This window comes from Hyla sarda, chromosome 1, assembly GCF_029499605.1.
Source record: "Hyla sarda isolate aHylSar1 chromosome 1, aHylSar1.hap1, whole genome shotgun sequence".
Lineage (NCBI taxonomy): Eukaryota > Metazoa > Chordata > Amphibia > Anura > Hylidae > Hyla > Hyla sarda.
This window is the reverse complement of record NC_079189.1, coordinates 121,469,180-121,487,854: the sequence shown is the minus strand read 5'-3', so window position 1 is coordinate 121,487,854 and position 18,675 is coordinate 121,469,180. Positions and strand designations below refer to the sequence as shown.

The 18,675-nt window shown below is 41.9% G+C and overlaps 1 protein-coding gene and 1 long non-coding RNA gene across 9 annotated transcripts in view; one reads left to right on the top strand and one right to left on the bottom strand.

The window, feature by feature from the left end:
- Positions 1 to 18,675, top strand: part of GALNT7 (polypeptide N-acetylgalactosaminyltransferase 7) — a 199,236-nt gene that overhangs the window by 155,576 nt on the left and 24,985 nt on the right. For all 8 annotated transcript variants that reach the window (XR_008889368.1, XM_056560797.1, XM_056560814.1 and 5 more), the window contains 2 exons: positions 6,120 to 6,237; positions 18,302 to 18,424. Coding sequence is in view for 7 of the 8 variants with exons in the window: in XM_056560797.1 (XP_056416772.1) it covers positions 6,120 to 6,237; positions 18,302 to 18,424 (241 nt within the window). In the remaining variant the exon portion in view is untranslated. The remainder of the gene's footprint in view (positions 1 to 6,119; positions 6,238 to 18,301; positions 18,425 to 18,675) is intronic.
- Positions 5,699 to 18,675, bottom strand: part of LOC130358042 (uncharacterized) — a 29,173-nt gene continuing 16,196 nt past the window's right edge. Inside the window, exons 2-3 of the long non-coding RNA XR_008889381.1 lie at positions 10,537 to 10,656; positions 5,699 to 6,203 (exon numbers count right to left, since the gene is read on the bottom strand). This is a non-coding gene — a long non-coding RNA (uncharacterized LOC130358042). The remainder of the gene's footprint in view (positions 6,204 to 10,536; positions 10,657 to 18,675) is intronic.

Below are 18,675 nucleotides of genomic sequence, written 5' to 3'. Positions count from 1 at the left end.
ACCCCCTTTTAACTGTAAAAAGAGGTCCGCACAGAAAGCTCAGACATCCTCAACCATTGGCTAACAAAGAATCAACATTAAATCAACCTCTAACATACAATAGTAATTCATGTTTTTGGAGAGTAACAAAGACCTAATGCATGTTAGTTACTTTTTAGAAAATAAACATGAAAGTCATGGAGCATTGTAAATGGGTTATCCAAACTTACAAAAAAATGAATGCTCCTTAGATAATCCAACTATAGCACAGTCATGGCCGTAAATGTTGTTCTAGAAAATGAAGTATTTCTCACAGAAAAGGATTGCAGTAACACATGTTTTGCTATACACATGTTTATTCCCTTTGTGTGTATTGGAACTAAACCAAAAAAGGGAGGAGGGAAAAAAAGCAAATTGGACATAATGTCACACCAAACTCCAAAAATGGGCTGGACAAAATTATTGCCACCCTTTCAAAATTGTGGAAAAATAAGATTGTTTCAAGCATGTGATGCTCCTTTAAACTCACCTGAGGCAAGTAACAGGTGTGGGCAATATAAAAATCACACCTGAAAGCAGATAAAAAGGAGAGAAGTTCACTTAGTATTTGCAATGTTTGTCTGTGTGTGCCGCACTAAGCATTGACAATAGAAAGAGGAGAAGTGAACTGTCTGAGGACTTGAGAACTAAAATTGTGGGAAAATATCAACAATCTCAAGGTTACAAGTCCATCTCCGGAGATTTAGATTTGTCTTTGTCCACAGTGCGCAACATTATCAAGAAGTTTGCAACCCATGGCACTATAGCTGGGTGTGGACGGAAGAGAAAAATTTATGAAAGGTGTCAACGCAGGATAGTCCGGATGGTGGATAAGCAGCCCCAAACAAGTTCCAAAGATATTCAAGCTGTCCTGCAGGCTCAGGGAGCATCAGTGTCAGCGTGAACTATCTGTCGACATTTAAATGAAATGAAACGCTATGGCAGGAGACCCAGGAGGACCCCACTGCTGGCACAGAGACATAAAAAAGCAAGACTACATTTTGCCAAAATGAACTTGAGTAAGCCAAAATACATCTGGGAAAATGTCTTGTGGACAGATAAGACCAAGACAGAGCTTTTTGGTAAAGCACAGGATTCTACTGTTTACCGAAAAAGGAATGAGGCCTACAAAGAAAAGAGCGCAGTACCTACAGTGAAATATGGTGGAGGTTCAATGATGTTTTGGGGTTGTTTTGCTGCTCTGGCACTGGGTGCCTTGAATGTGTGCAAGGCATCATGAAATCTGAGGATTACCAACGGATTTTGGGTCGCACTGTATAGCCCAGTGTCAGAAAGTTGGGTTTGCGTCCGAGATCTTGGGTCTTCCAGTAGGACAATGACCCCAAACATACTTCAAAAAGCACCCAGAAATGGATGGCAACAAAGAGAGAGTTCTGAAATGGCCAGCAATGAGTCCAGATCCAAATCCCATTGAACACCTGTGGAGAGATCTTAAAATTGCTGTCGGGAAAAGGCACCCTTCCAATAAGAGAGACATCAAGTGGATATAGATACCGAATACCAGGCGCTTCTGTCTGTGTCTGTGTACTCCGAGAGTGAAGAAAGCCAGTGTGGTTTGGGCTGTCATTCCTTTGAGGAGAAGCGCCTGGTAAAGTCCTGTTTTCCGGATCTATATCCACTTGATGTCTATCAAACACTGAAGTGACCCAGAGCCACTTGAGAAGGACGCCACGGCCAGCTGACCTCTGTCTTCATTGTGATTCTACATGCAATCCACGGCGTTGTGCCCATAGCACAACAACCTCTGGTAAGCTTACTACATATTGTTTGGGGGCACACGCTTACCTGAGACCTCTACACTAGGAGCGCACCTTTGTTTTCTTTTACGACCTACACTTCCAATAAGAGAGACCTGGAGCAGTTTGCAAAGGAAGAGTGGTCCAACATTCCGGCTGAGAGGTGTAAGAAGCTTATTGATGGTCATAGGAAGCGACTGATTTCAGTTATTTTTTCCAAAGGATGTGCAACCAAATATTAAGTTAGGGGTGCCAATAATTTTGTCCAGCCCATTTTTGGAGTTTGGTGTGACATTATGTCCAATTTGCTTTTTTTCCCTCCTCCCTTTTTTGGTTTAGTTCCAATACACACAAAGGGAATAAACATGTGTATAGCAAAACATGTGTTACTGCAATCCTTTTCTGTGAGACATACTTCATTTTCTTGAAAAATTTCAGGGGTTACAACATTTACGGCCATGATTGTAGTTATTTTTTATTACTTAGCGATATGTAGCTCTTGATTTTATATTAATTTTTTTGCTGTGTACAGGGTTAACAATGTAAAATACTATAGTTCCCAGTATTCCTCTCTTCTTGCCTAGGCATTGCCTCTGTTTATATTTGCCTATATACCCCTCCTTCTTTAGGGGTAAGGTAGTGCTGTTTATAATACACTCTTCACACACAATACAGATGTATAATCTGCTGCCTAGCATGTGAAACACCATGGTGGAGATTTATCAAAACCTGCCAGAGGAAAAGTTGCTGAGTTGCCCATAGCAACCAATCAGCTCTCTTCTTTCATTTTTAACAAGGCCTCTGCAAAATGAAAGAAGCAATGTGATTGGTTGCTATGGGCAACTCGGCAACTTTTCCTCTGGACTGGTTTTGATAAATCTCCCCCCATGTCTCTAGATACAGTAAGGCAAAGTGGTGGTAAAGCAAAGGAGCAGTGAAGATGGTAGACATGTAATATGTGACAATCCAGTACTACTGGGAGAGGGAAGATATTCATATGTTAAGAGTACAGAACAAAATACAAGCTGTAGACAAACACCAGCAGCATGGTCATGTGAGACTGGTTTTAGGCTAAGTTTCCACTTGGTTTTTTTCTCTGGCAGATTTTGGATATCTGCCACTGCAGTTCTTGAGCCAAAGCCAGAAGTGTATTCAAAAGGAATAGGACATATAAAGGAAGGACTTACACTTCTCCTCCCTTATGGATCTACTTCTGATTTTGGCACAAAAAACTGCAGTGGCAGTATTCCAAAAACTGCCAGAAAAAGTGGAAACTTAGCCTTCCTTATAGAGACATTTTTGCTACAGATAGTACATTAGTAAGTGACTTTTCATACAGCACCATTCGCACACATTATTTTTTAAAAGGTATGAAAAGAGATTTTCTAAGATTACAAAATGTATACCCTGTTTTTAGGGTAGGCTATCAATATTAGAAGGGTGGGGTCTGGCTACTGGCACTCCTGCCAGTTAGCTGACTGAAGGGGTCACAGCGCTTGGTCCCTTTTATTGTTTAACAGGCAGAGCTGTATAGTTTTTCATAGTTGCTGTGATGTGATTGCGTTGCAGTTGTGTTGTGTGTAAAAATTATGGAACGGTGCCTGGTAAACAATGAAGGGGACATGTGAATGGGATAATGCAGGATTGTCCTATGTGGACCAGTGTGAACATTTAGGAGGCTGTAATACTCAAGTTCCACATCCTCCTCTAAACAGTGACGTACATGTACGTCGCATGGTTCTGTATTCACTGGTTCACCCGACACAGTGATCGGAACCCCATGGATAATCCTGCTGATGTCTGCCATTAACCCTTCAGATGCTGTGATCAAAACTGATCATGGCATCTTAAATATTGCGAGTGTGTACAGACACACATTGGACCACTTGTGGTGCAATGGCGATTGTCTTATGTGTTAAGATGGCCGTCAGAGCTCCACTCGCCTTCTCCATCCGGCTGCTGCTCTCTTCTCTGGTCGGCATTCTAGCAGACTAGAAAAGTAGATTGCGAATAATACTAATCGGTATGCCTATGCATAGCAGCGTTCAGTATTTGCAATCAAAAGAGAAGTAAAAAGTTTTAATAAGTGACAAAGACCCTCCCTCAATAAAAATTAAATTCCCCCTTTTCCCATTTTACCAAATAAAAAGTTAAAAATAAAATCAACATATTTGGTATCGCCACGTGCGTAAATGTCTGTACTATTAAAATGTTAATGGTTCCATACAGTAAACTATTTAAACATACAGCCCCCCATACAGAAAAATTAGAAATGTATATTTGGTCAGAATAGGGCGATTTTTAACACCTAAAGGACCAAGGGCCCTTGGTCTTTGGTGGTTAAGGACTGAGGGCGTACCTGTATGCCCTGGTCCCGTTACCGGTGTTTGAAGCATGCTCACGAGCTGAGCACGCTTCATACCTGGTGGGTTCCGATTGCTATGAGCAGCCAGGACCCAAGGTTAATGCCCGGCATTACCCCTTTAGACGCCATGATCAGAGTTGATAGTGGTGTCTAAAATGGGGGTTAATGATCCCAGCAGCGCAGCTGAACTGGTTGGGACCATCAGGGTGAAATTGTGATGTCCTGATCAGTTAAATGGATGATGGGAGGGGCCCTTACCTGTCTCCTTGTCGTCCGATCTGTCCTCTGCTGCTTAAGGAAGCCTTCCTAATAAAAGTTTGAACACCCCTTTTCCAATTTTTTAAATAAAATAATATAACATGGGTATAATTTTAATCATATGGACCCACAGAATAAAGGAAACATGTAATTTTTACTGTAAATTGTACAGTGTAAAAACAAAACACTCAAAGTTGCAACATTTTCTTAGCAATTTCCCCACACAAATAATGTTTTTTGGTTGCTCTGTAAATTTTATGGTAAAATGAAAGGTGTCACTACAAAGTACAATTGGTCACGCGACAAACAAGCCCTCATATTGGTCTGTGGATGAAAAATTTAAGTTATGCCTCTTAAAAGGCGAGAAGGAAAAAACAAAAATGCAAAAATGAAATTTTATGTGTCTTTAAAGGGGTACTCCGCAGCTGGACATTTTATTCCCTATCCAAAGGATAGGGGATAAGATGTCTGATCGTGGGGGTCACGTTGCTGGGGCTTCCGCATCAACCACGTTCTAAAGAAATGTTCTAAACAAATGCAGGGTTCCTGATGTCACAGCCACGCTCCCTCGTGACGTCACGCCATGCCCCCTCCATTCATGTCTATGAGAGGGGGCATGTCTTTGGCACTCCCCCTTCCATAGACATGAATAAAGGGGGGGGTGGCGTGACGTCACAAGGGGGCCTGGGCATGACGTCATGATCATGGCCTCCGTCTCTGAGCGCTCTGAACAAAATGTTCAGAATGCTTGAGCACCAGAGTACCCCTTTAAGGCCAGAATAGACTGTGTCCATAGAGTGTTTAGGAGTAGGCCATCAGTTATTTATGCAGTTAGGTCCAATAGGTTGCCCCATGCCTAAATGGTTCTATACTGTAAAAAGGGACTCTGTTCACACCACCTCCTTGTAGTTTATGTCCAAGATAGACACTGGGGGATGGTCCCAATATGTGTACCTCAGATATCCTCCTCGACCCCCCCCCCCCCCCCTTTTTATTTATTTACTTTTCTTTTTCTTTTACAGTAGCACAATTCAAGACTTTACCTACCAAAAGAGTGGTAAAATTGAGCAAAGCTTTGTTATTGCGCAAATTGTTTGGGCAAACTGAGCTAAGTATACATAACGTTTTATGTGCAGTGATGGAAATTTGCTGAATTTTGTCACTTTGGGGGAGATTTATCAAAACCTGTGAAGAGGAAAACTTGCCCAGTTGCCCATAGCAATCAATCAGATCCCTTCTTTCATTTTTAGAAAGGCCTGTGAAAAACGAAAGAAGCAATCTGATTGGTTGCTATGGGCAACTGGGCAACTGTTCCTTTGCACAGGTTTTGATAAATCTCCCCCTTTGTGCTGGTGCAGGAATGATAAATCCCCCCCCACAAATATGTTAAATGCTTAGTAATTTAATTCACAAGTTGGACTTGAAGTCTGTATTTACCTTATTTAACAGATAATACAACACTGTCACTTATTAAATGTAAGGAGAAGGTTACAGATCATTACGTTTTAATGGCTGGCTCTCATTACTCAACCAGAACTTTTTCTTCTTTAATGGCTGCCTCTCTGTCTTCCACAACTGATTTTGCTTCATTCTTATGGGTTTTCTACACTGTCTTGCTTCAATTCTACTGTCTTGGTATTGACATTCCTCCTGATTTAATAATTTTGATGTTATTCTAACACAGGACAAAAGTATATTTATTCAATGCATTTATTATTTAGGTCTCCTGCCATGGCCGGAGGATTGTTTGCAATCGAGAGAGATTTCTTCTTCGAGTTGGGTCTTTATGACCCAGGTCTTCAGATCTGGGGAGGAGAGAACTTTGAAATTTCATACAAGGTACTGTAGACAAAAAAAAACTTAGTAAATATATATATATATTAATTATATATACAACCTATTGCTAAGGCTAGATTTACATCATGTTTGGGCTGTACATCACTGGTCTACATCAGAATACCTTTGTATAGGTACCTGTAGTATAGGTCAGAATACCCCAACGTTTACCATTAACATGTGGCTGAAACATGATGTGAACCCAGCCTTACTGGTAGGCTGCTTGTGTTGAGCACCATCGTCTAGTCCAGTGTGACTACCTGCTTGTTTGCACATTTATCAAAGAGGCATCAGAGAGGTTGTAAGTGACAGAAGCAAAAGACTTCTGTGAATGTTCTGTGAATGCCGAACATCAGACAAGTTGTGTAGCTTTTCAGATGTGAGTACAATTGTTTGTGTTGATTATGTTTTCCCTACAGGAATTATAATTGTTGCCGTCTCTTTCACATACTATTCAGCCTTGTGTTTAAAACCAAATTATTTGCATTTTGTTCAGTTAAAAAAAAAAACGAATTCTTCAACTACTGTTAGCTGTAAGTTGTAATTAGTTAACAATAGTATCCTTCCTGTATGCAAATTATAGCAAGCTGTTCTATTGTCTGGATCCCGACAGCACACAAGGGACATGTAACAGAACTCTATAGCAGGCAGCGAATATGTTGCAGTGAGGGAACGAAAATGCAAAGGCATAGTCATAATTTACACCTTTCATGTAAGACAGTTGTTTTTGTAGTTCCAGTAAATGTATCATGTATGACTGGGCTGTGATGTGGCCTAGAATTAAGATCTTGAATTTTTTTCATGCTGTGTTTTTTTTCTTACATTAGGATACTACATGCACAACAATTCTTTAACTTCATAGGGACACAGTTATTTTGAGCCTTGAGGACAGAGCATTTTTTTTTCTATGATTTATGACAACCAATTATGTTATAGGAAGGGGAGCTGGTGAGCCAACACAGGGAACCCTTTCCTCTTTCTAACCATGTACCATTGCATCTAAGGGGTGAAACTGCCAGGCTTAAAGCTGTCGCCAAACCGAGCTGAAGTCCGGCTATGTGAATCAGCCACGCTTCTACTGCTGATCAATTAGATTTTGTGACAATATGATATCAATATGATATATACACTCACTGGCCACTTTAATAGGTACACCTTGCTAGTACTAGGTTGGGCTGCCTTTTGTCTTTAGAACTAAGGTGCTGGAAACTAAAGTGCTGGAGATTTTAGTCCATATGAACATGATGGCATCACACAGTTGCTACATCCATGATGCAAACCTCCCATTCCACCACATCCTATAGGTGCTTTATCAGATTGAGATCTGGTGACGGTGAAGGCCATTGGAGTACAGTGGACTTGTCATGTTTAAGAAATCACACTGTGGTCATAAAGGGATTGAAATGGTCAGCTTAGCTTCAAGTGTGAAAATATCCCCCACACCATTACTGCACCACATGTCCGCATAACTAGCACAGGAATTTTAGCAGTAGCAAATGGCAGTAGTATGATCCAAATAATTAAAAAAAACTGTCAGGATTACATATAATTAATATTACAGTATATCATTATTATTTTTACATTTGTCAAAAATGAGCTAGTGTATTATTAGCGTGAGGGGCGGCACCAGTCCTTAGTGACTATGTAAGGCTTTCACTCCTGAGTTCCAGTGAGGCATAGAAAACAACCTTGTAATGGTTGTGCTAGAGTTTATATTTATCAGTTAAATTCAAGAATACGCCTGAAACAAGAAAGTGCTGTGAAGCATATCATTTATACAAGATGGGCAGAACAGCGGCGCTGTTTTGCATACATTATTGTAGACCGTTTAAAGAGTTGTTAGTCAGTGACTGAACTATTTCAGGAAGGTTATAAATATTGCAGATAAATAGCCCTCTTCTACTTCTGTGGGAAGAAATACATTTTTTGTAAAGATATTTATTTTCATTATATGTGTTTGTTTACTATATATTAAGGGAAAATTAGGAAATTATGGACATCTGTTTCCTCTCAGATTTTTCCTAGTATTTTATAAAGAGGCACTCTAGGTTTTGTTTTGTTTTTTTGCTCATGTTATTTAACACTCCCCAACACTATTCTGACTGTGCCATCTTTATTCCAGCACAGCTGGAGTTGTAGTTTTGCAACAGCTGGAGGCATATGATTGTAGTCCCCCTCTATTAGATACACACACACACATCAACATAATTTATTCATACACATGCACATTACCTAGACAACACAGATTTACACACATACATATATATCCACACTAGGGATCGACCGATATCGATTTTTTAGGGACGATACCGATAATCTGTCACCTTTCAGGCCGATAGCCGATAACTTATACCGATATTCTGGCGGGGGCAGAAGCCGTTGCAGATCAATGATTTATAGCGGGCGCTTTAAATCAATGAACTGCAACGGCTTTTGCGGGGCCAGAGACTGCCGCCGCCACCCGCTTCTCTCCCCCTTCCTGTCCTGGTGTCCTGAGTCTAACCACCACAGTTTCCCCATCGCCGCCCCCCCCCCATCCTCTGCCCACATACTGCCGCCTCCCCCCATCCTCTGCCCACATACCGCCGCTGCCCCATTGCCTCCCCCCATCCTCTGCCCACATACCGCCGTCGCTGCCCCATTGCCTCCCCCCATCCTCTGCCCACATACCGCCGCTGCCCCATCCTCTGCCCACATACCTCCGCTGCCCCATCGCCTCCCCCCATCCGCAGTGTTATTACCTGTTCCCAGGGGTCAGCGATCCTTCTGGCTCAGTCGGCGTCCTGCACTGTCACTATGCGCACTGACGGTGACGTCGCGTTGGGGACGTCACTCGTCATTGCGCACAGCAACAGCGCAGGAGGCAGAAGGATCGCGGACCCTGGGAACAGATAATTATTACACCGGGGATGGGGGGAGCCGATGGGGCGGCAGCGGTATGTGGGCAGAGGATGGGGGGAGGCGATGGGGCGGTGGCGGTATGTGGGCAGAGGATGGGGTGGAGGCGATGGGGCAGCGGCATGTGGGCAGAGGATGGGGGGAGGCAATGGGGCAGCTGCAGTAACGGTCATCTCTGGCTGGGGGGCGGGGCATTATCGGCATATAAGCAAGGTAATTGCCGATACCGATAATGTCCAAAATCGTGATTATCGGCTGATAATATCGGCCAAACCGATAATCGGTCGATCCCTAATCCACACGCATATATACATGGAGGGACGCTTACTTTTTAAACTTTTTTAAAATCCTCCATTCAGTCCCCATCTTCAGTCACCAGCTTCTTTCATCATCTGCTCACCCCTCCACCCATATGCATGGCTAGCTCAATATAAACTGTGATCTTGACCGTGCCCATTTCTCTGCACTTCATTTGATACCCTCTGAATTTTGTTCCCCTATTTCTCTAATAGGGTATATGGAAAGAGATCCTTATAGAAGAATAATCCCTCTACAATCTGCATGTATGAACAGATAAAGCATGTAGTATGACCACGAGTCCATGCTGCAGTGTTAATTTTTGCGGCCATTTTATTGCAGGGTGGAAAGACAAATAAAGCCGAAAGGGACCTGTGGGGGAGTGTTGCTACTGGGTAATTATACGATTCTCCATTTTTCCACCACCCCAGCAGCACCATATTAGATTTAGTAAAACACTTGATAACCCCTTTCAAAAAAAAATCCAGGAATAGAAACACAGAATTTCTATGTGCGGTGGTGGTCCAACCCCTTGCCTTGTTTCTCAATATTCTCCCATTGTTCTTCGGCATCCTCTTCAGACGGATCTTTATCGACAACATCTTCTTGTGCCTGTGGATTTCTGTGCCACATACTCCTCTGCCTGCCTAAGTAGTTCCTAAATAGTAGTAGTAGCTACATTGAGTGTTTTACAGACAGTAGGGTTCACAAAACCATCAGCTGCTGCAAGTGGTGCAAACCTTTCATTAGATAGATGTAAGAGAAGACCAAAATGCTGCTTCTCTTTGCCTTTCATTTTCTGTGCAAGGGTAGAAAGGTCTTGGTAGCTAGTGTTCTGTTCAAAGTTATCAATGTGGCTGAGCAGATCAAAGAGGGAAGGGGCCACCAGGGACATGGTGTCATTCTGAGGGTTTTGATATTTTCTGCGATAGGTAGCAGAAGGTCATGCAATGATGCAAGCTTTTGCCATTTACTAGGGAGCAAACTGTCCATCCCATGTTGTTTCCAATTTGGCTTACTGACTTACTTTCAGGAGTCATGCAATTATGTTGATTGTTCTTGTTGAATCTTTTGTATTGCAACTTGCTTAAGAGTTTCGCCACTAACCTTACTTCAAAGAGTCTGTCACAGAGTCTCTTAATACTTCCCTCCTCCTGCATCATTTGTACTGCAAGTTGAAGAGTATGCACCACACACTGTGTTTGGTCCATGTTGACATGTTGGTAACTGACAAAAAGAACACAGTGACTAAATAAGCATATATTTGTTATTTTAACCCTACAGTTTAGGCAGTGGAGGGCTGTCATACTGTCATTTGATCAAACTTTTTAAAAATAAGAAACTCCGGCTCCAGCCCTGCTTCTTCAGGATTCTTCTAGGAAATACCATATACATCTTTTATGATGGCCAAAAATAGTGCTGTTTCTCATGTAAAGTACACTACTACACAGGGGCACTACAGGCAGCTTATCTGAAGAAAAAAAATATGACAGGGACACACATTAAAGGAGATCTGTAGTGTTAATTTTTTATAATCCCCTGTACCCGGGCTGCATAAAGTAACAAAGCAAACTTTAACTCTCCTTCCGATGTTCCCCCGGTGCCAGTTTTCTTCCTGGGGATGAGAAGTCATAATGTGCTCAGTGTATCGCTGGTCGCAGTGATGTCCCGTCTTGGCCGGTGATAGGCTGAGCGCACTGTCATGTAACGAGCCCGGTCAACAGGGAGAAGGCTGGCCCAGGCCCTTACACTGCACTCAGCCTATCACCGGCCAAGGCGGGGCACCGCTGCGGTTGGCAATGCGCTGAGTGCAGTATGACTCATTGTCAGCAAGTAGACTGGCACCAGGGGAACGTGGGAAGGTGTGTTAAAGTTTGTTTTGTTACTTTTTGCAGCCCAGGCACAGGGAATTATAAAAAAAATAAAATAAAATTACACTACAGATCTCCTTTAATGATGGTGGCATTGTGGCAATACTTTTAATTGACTCTCAAGATTAATAATAAACTAGAAAAATAGTATAGTGCAAACACACACCGCTAGTGCCAGGACAGTTGCTCCAAAAAGATTGGACATTGTCTATTCTCAGCAGTGTTTTACATGAAAAGTCTCTGAGCATGGGTCTATTGGCAGTGAAATTTATGAATCGTCGCACAGCGTTTAGTACATTTTGCAAATGGACTTTAGTGTCTATTCTCTGCAGCACTTTAGACCAGAAAAGTCTCTCAAAAGTCGCACAGCCTGAGACAATTATCTGAAAAGTCGCACGAGAAAAGACTCACAAAAGTTGCAGAGCCTAAGACAATTATTTAAAAAGTTGCAAGTTCCATGCCCACAAACCTCTGATTCCCATTTTATAATCAACCTCCCAAACTAACTCATTTTACCCTCTTTGTCATCCTTTTGCCTTTTCTTCCATGCCTCCCCCCTCCCTTAGCCTCAATATTCTACCTCAGCCTCCATGCCCTCACAAGCCTTAGCCTATCTCATTTGTTCAAATTCATGTATTGGTAAAATTTTTACTTTACAAATGCACAGACAAAAGAAGGCTGGCATGGCATGCTGGGAGTTGCTGTGTAACAACAGTTTGGAGGCACAGTAGTTGAGAAACGCTGCTCTATGCCCTCAACTCTGTTAGTCTAAGTTCAAAAGGAGGATCATCCTTGTGGTAATCGGCCAGAATTGTTGGCTAGGTTCGCAGGATGGAAATGTAATTTCGAATTCCGGATAAGAAATTGGAACGGAGATTCCATTGCAGCAGAGTCATGTTTAATTCAATGTGATTCCGCTGCTCAGTGCACACAGTGGAATTTCCATGCCACACGGTCATTCTTTGTGTCGAAGCCTCACGGAATGCATAAGGGTCTATGAAACAGCACATTCCTGTGCTGTTCAAGCGCCGGAATATTCTGCCAGTGCACGCACTGTACGGAATGTGCGCTTAGAGATTCTCCATGTGGACATTCCGTCTTGAGAACATAGCCTTAGGCACAGTCACAGAATTCAAAAAGGCGAGATTGATGACATGTTTAGAGGAAGTGTGGTGCAGTTGATCATAGCAACCAATCAGATTGCTTCTTCATTTTTTTGCAGGTTGCAACAAAATTTTAATAAAGAAGGAATTTGATTGGTTGCCATGGGAAACTGCACCACACTCCCACTACACGTTTTGCGAAATCTCCAAAGAGACTAAATTGCATCATGCGCATGGCGTAAATTCATCATCAGACATCTACAAGGATAACAAAATAGCCAAAAAATTAGGGATCATTGGAATTAAATTGTATTATTTTAGAATTTTATATATTATTAGATTACCCTTCAGATTAAAGGGAATGTGTCACCATTTTATTTTTTTTAATAAAAAAATACTATCAAGATAAAGCATTTCATGTATGTATTTATTTTTTGGACAATGTAGTTTTAATGTTATTTATTAATAAAATGTGTACTGAGGCTGCCATATTGTAGCCTCTTTGTGATGTGTCACTTAACACTTACACAGTTGCCTTATGGCAGGCACAGTGCATGGGAAAGTTAAGACTGAGAGTGTCTCATAGAAAAGCATGGACTGCTTACTGCACACGTGCAAAACACAGGCTAGGTGAAATGAAAGGGGGAGCCAGAGACATTTTCATGAAGTCCCTGAGGAGCAGTGACTTATCAATGGAGCAGAGATCATCAGAGAGGTGGATGGGGGAGGGGAACCACACAGTCACACACATTACACAGTCCTGCCCTGGTCTCCTCTCAGCTCACACTGCAGACACACAGAGATTATACAAAGTTTATAACTGCAGTCCCTTCTGTCCTCCTTCCCCCCAATCACCTCTGTGACCTGCCTGTCAGTCCTGACACTTAGCTCCATGCACAGCCCCGACCTCCTCAATGTGTAGACCTCCCCACTGATTGTCACACACAGCTTTCCAAGGCTCCTGATCTGCTTAGTACTGAAAGATTTCTGGCCATTGAGGAGCCTGGGAAAGCTGTGTGTGGCAGTCAGACCCTATAATGACTCATGGTCCTGTAATGATAACAGTGGCCAGAAATTTGTCAGTATTAAGCAGATCACATACCATTCAGGAGCCTGGGAAAGCTGTGTGAGACAGTCAGGCTCTGTTACCATTACAGGACCATGAAGCATAATGGGTCTGACTGTCATTCATGCTCTGGAATGAATGTATGTCGGAACATTTAGAATATGTTCACATGGGCGAATATCCAGATGGAAAATTTCCATGTGGACATTCACTTGATATCAAATGAAATTGCGCACAGAAATTCCATTGTGTGAACATAGCTTCACTGTGGAGAAGCATACTGTCCTATCTCTTTCACCTCCTGCAAACTATTCAGGTGCTGTCCCCACTTTCTCCAGAGCTGTAGTCACCATTTCACCTCCAGAGCTGACCTAAATATTCTGCTGTTACATCACGTCCTATTCTTTATATGAAGGAAAAAGGAGGAGGAGAAAACAACGGGGCGCTCCCTAGTGTAGTATTGGGAGAATGAAGGGAAAAATGGTGCAGATACCCACCACCAAACACCCAAGGTGAGGTACTGACCTTGAGTGGAGGTATGAAGAGGTCGGTGGGGCCTCTGTTTTGTGTTTGAGGGTATCTACCGATGAGGTAGTTACAGTCTGCTGCTCTCGCCCCTATTTTCCGTGTTCCCGAGGGAGACGGACAACAAAGTGATGTAGAAGGTACAAAAAGATCAGGGTTTTTTTGGAGAGCGCTACTGTGTCTCGACGGGAGTTGGAATGAAACAGAGATCAAGCCAGCACTTATGCAGGACTAACTTTTATTGGTAAAAGAAGTCAATTGGTAAAACAGGACAACGCGTTTTGGCGCACACTCGCGCCTTCCTCAGGTCCACAAATATAATTTTGTATAGTCCTGGTCGGGAGCTCCTGTGGGCGGGCTGTCCTGACAGCCCGTTACATAACGTCTTATCCGTTATTCACTTCCAAAGATGCACTTATTATTCAGCTGTTTCCTAACGTCTTATGCTCCAGTCACTTTCAAAGCTGCACTCACTGTTCTCCTGTTATAACGTGTTATCCTCCAGTCACCTTCAAAACTGCACTCACTAGTCTGTTTTTACATGGCGTCTTATCCTCCAGTCACCCTTTAAAGCTGCACTATCTATTCTGCTGTTACATAATGTGTTAATCTCCAGTCACCTCACTATATTAAGCGTGCATATGCATTTGTTTCTGTACTGAGCGTATCTCTGTATCAGACTGTACTGAGTGTGTTTTACTGTACTGACCACACGAGTCCCTTATTCTACTGAAAATGCATGTGCAAGGGTCTCTGTACTGAGTATACCTGACTGTACAGAGCATGCATGTATCTCTACTGACTGTACATGTGTACCTTACTATGTTGAGCGTGCATATGCATGTATCTCTGTACTGAGCATATGCGTGTTCCTGACTGTACTGAGCTTGCATGTGCCTGTCTCTGTATGAGAGTGCATGTGTGCCTTACTGTACTGAGCATACGTGTCCCTGAGTGTACATGTATCTGTACTTAGTATACATGTGTACCTGACTGTATTGAGTGTGCATGTTTCTCTGTATGAGCATGCATGTGCTAGTGTACATGTATACCTGACTGTACAGAGCATGCAATGGTGTATCTGATTGTGTCCATGGAGAAGAAATATCGGCACTCACCAGTGTGGCTGTGAAGTCTTCTTTATTGAGACATACTCACGATAGGGGTACAGAAGAGAGGTGTGGTGGGGGGACTAGTGGTGGCGACCGAACTCCTGTTTCACACGCCTAGCGTGCTTCGTCCGGCCATAGACCATGTTACCTGTGACTGCTATTTATACAAGTGAACCAAGTGCTCAACCTATCACGCACCTGGTCGTATCTCACGTAATCAGGTGATGTGGTAGGTAGAGGAGTGTGCTAAAAGTAATACTATCCAAGATCTCATTACCTGTCGCACCAAGAATGTCGTTTATGCAATAATATGTCCGTGTGGCTTCTTTTATATTGGGCAGACAAAACGCCAGCTCCAGATGCGTATTAGGGAACATTTCTATACCATACGCGCCGGAAAGCCAGGAGCGTCTCGTCTGCAAGCCCATGTAAAAGAAGCCCACAAGAATAACCCAGAAGTTTTACGCTTTGTAGGCATAGAAAGAGTGTCATGTAACAAATATGAACAAATGAATTTGAAACTATTACGGTCAGAGACACTATGGATTATTAAATCTAATGTCACAGGCAACATATGGTTAAATGACAGGACGGAGCTCTCAGCATGCTTCTAGTATAACCTTTGCTTTTAGCACACTCCTTTACCTACCACATCACCTGATTACGTGAGATACGACCAGGTGCGTGATAGGTTGAGCACTTGGTTCACTTGTATAAATAGCAGTCACAGGCGTGTGAAACAGGAGCTCGGTTGCCACCACTTGTCCCCCCACCACCCCTCTCTCCTGTACCCCTATTGTGAGTATGTCTCAATAAAGAAGACTTCACAGCCACACTGGTGAGTGCCGATATTTCTTCTTTCTTCTCCATGGACATTGTGAACATTGTCTACTATATCTGAGCACCGCCTAAGGCTATCCGGCCACATCTGTTACCACTCGCCATCCTACCTATAGTGCACTCTATAACGCAGTGCTACACCATCTCCAAAGTGAAGTGTATCTGATTGTATTGAGTATGATGCATGTGCATGTCTCTGTACTGAGCATACATGTATACCTGACTGGACTGAGCGTTTGTCCCTGACTGTCACTGAGCCTACACGTGTACCTGTCTGTATGAACATATATGTGTGTGTCTCAGTACAGTTATGTATACACGTACGCTCAGTACAGAGTCTGCATGTGTCTCTGTACTGAGTGTCTGTGTGTCCCTGACTATGTCTGTCCCTTACTGGGTCACTGCAGACTGACTGCAGGGGGAGATGTTTACACTAGACTGTGATCCATAGAATAGATCTGTTAAAATGTCATCCACTGGTATTGTAATATGCTGCAGATTTTTTTTAGCTGGAAAATCCACAGCAGATTTTTCCTATATACATATAATTATACCATTAATCTGTAGCAGCTGTACTTTACGACTGTTCAGTCACCAACAAGATGGCGCGGCACAGTGGAATTTCTCCCCCTTCTCTTGCACAGACACAAGAAGGAAGGGAGGTGTGAGGTCACCAGCAGGGAGAGGGGTGGGTCAAGTTTGCAGCAGCCAAGTTTCAAGTTATCCTCTTCACATTCTAATTTTAGCTCCCTCTATTGGTCAACAGTGGGATATAAAAAAAAAAACATTAATATTTTCTGACAAGTTAATTTTTTTTTTTAAGATTTCCAAAAATATTTAAAACATATATAAATGTACTTATCCTTTAAGAAAAAAAGATATAATTTGGTGTCACATTCCCTTTAAAGCTAAAATGTAATTTGAAATGTAAACTGCACTGTATTGCCTATTACGTCAAAAAAAATTACTAAAAGGCTTACTAATAACTATTTAGATTGGATTTCCGCCGGGCATGACATTTCTGTGCATTTTCGGTTGATGCAACTTTTTTGAGACTTTTCAATAAAAGTCTCAGTTGATTCCTGACCACTACATTTTAAGCTCTATTGTAGACCGCTATACTATTTCTGCGGGAAAGGGATCTAAAGCAAAAGTCTCATAAAAGTCTCAACAAAAAAGACTGAGATTTTCTGAGAGACAAATATAGACCATCTTAACTGGTCTAAACAGTTTGATAAATGTCCCCCAATAAATCTTACATTAGATTCATTATAAATAACCTCACCAATACAGTAAAGCAGAATGTTATGAAGTGGCCGTCCATTCAGTCTGTCTTGAAAAATTTGTTCTGATTTCCAAGTTTCAATACTCTGGAAAAGTCTAGTATTTTTTCAGGGATTCAGGCATTCTGGGATTTGGAGCAACTTGTGTAAGGCCATAGTTTGGAGACCACTAATCCATGCCTTTGGCAGTCTATTGGTGCATCCTGTCATAGTCAGGCTATATCAATAGGTCGCAGCTGCTATGACAACTGATTAGCACCCCGTGATTACATCATGGGGATGCTGATTGGACCACTGCACCACCAATGAAGAACTATACAATAATCGCTATTAATTATGGCATCTAGACCATTAAATGACCAGCACTGGAGTTATCTCCGATGTAAGTCATTCGCCGTAGGTGTCAGATTTAATGCCTTTGCCAAACTCCCTTACCTGTACGTCTTGGTCGGGAAGGGGTTAAACCCATAGAGTTTATGCAGCAGTCATCTTATAGATCATTATATTGGTTAATTTGTGTCCACTGAAAAGTTGTATTGTTTAAAGGGGTTATTTTGGGGGGGGGGGGACGTCTTTTTCAAGACAAAATGAATTGATGACTGCTTCATATTTATTTAATAATTTGTACCAGAATATTGGCCTATTTGCATGAGTTTGTGAAAGTAGGTTTGGGTTTGGAGCTTGGCCAGGATTTAGACACATTTATGAAATGTGGCTTTTTTTCAAAAGTCACAAAAAGACCTTGCATCTCTTTTCCTCACAGACCCTGGCAGTGTGATGTGCGAGATAATGTATATTTTGAACAATTTATCAAAGGAGGTAAAAGCAGTCATAAATCTGTTGCAAAATAAATCAATAAATTAGACTAGATATAACTTGGCTAAAATGACACAGCTTTTGATGAATGTGAGCTCATGAGTGAATGTGACAGTACAGATAAAATATATTGATTATTTATGTATGGTGGTTCAAATTATGATATTGGCTCCACTAATGTTATATATTATAGTGATTTTATATCCTTAGACAGTATAATATCTTACATTTTCCATTTTTCTCCCTTTCTTTTTAGATCTGGCAGTGTGGAGGAAAGTTATTATTTACACCTTGTTCACGTGTAGGACACATCTATCGTCTGCATGGGTGGCAAGGAAACCCACCCCCAGTTTATGTGGGATCATCACCAACACTGAAGGTACATTTTGTCTAAGTATTTTGGGTAACAGAATGTTAGCTTTGCATCCATCTCTAAAGAAGGAATAATATTTTATCTCAAACTAAAAATGGAAATATTGTGCAATTCTTCTCTAACATTAATAGGATTTGATGAGTGTTTGTTTAGCAAATATTCTAGGTTACTGGATACAATAGAAAAGGTATACAGTGTATAAAAGTTACTAGATGGCCTCATGGAAGACAGCCCAGAATAAATGCTAATAGAATGTA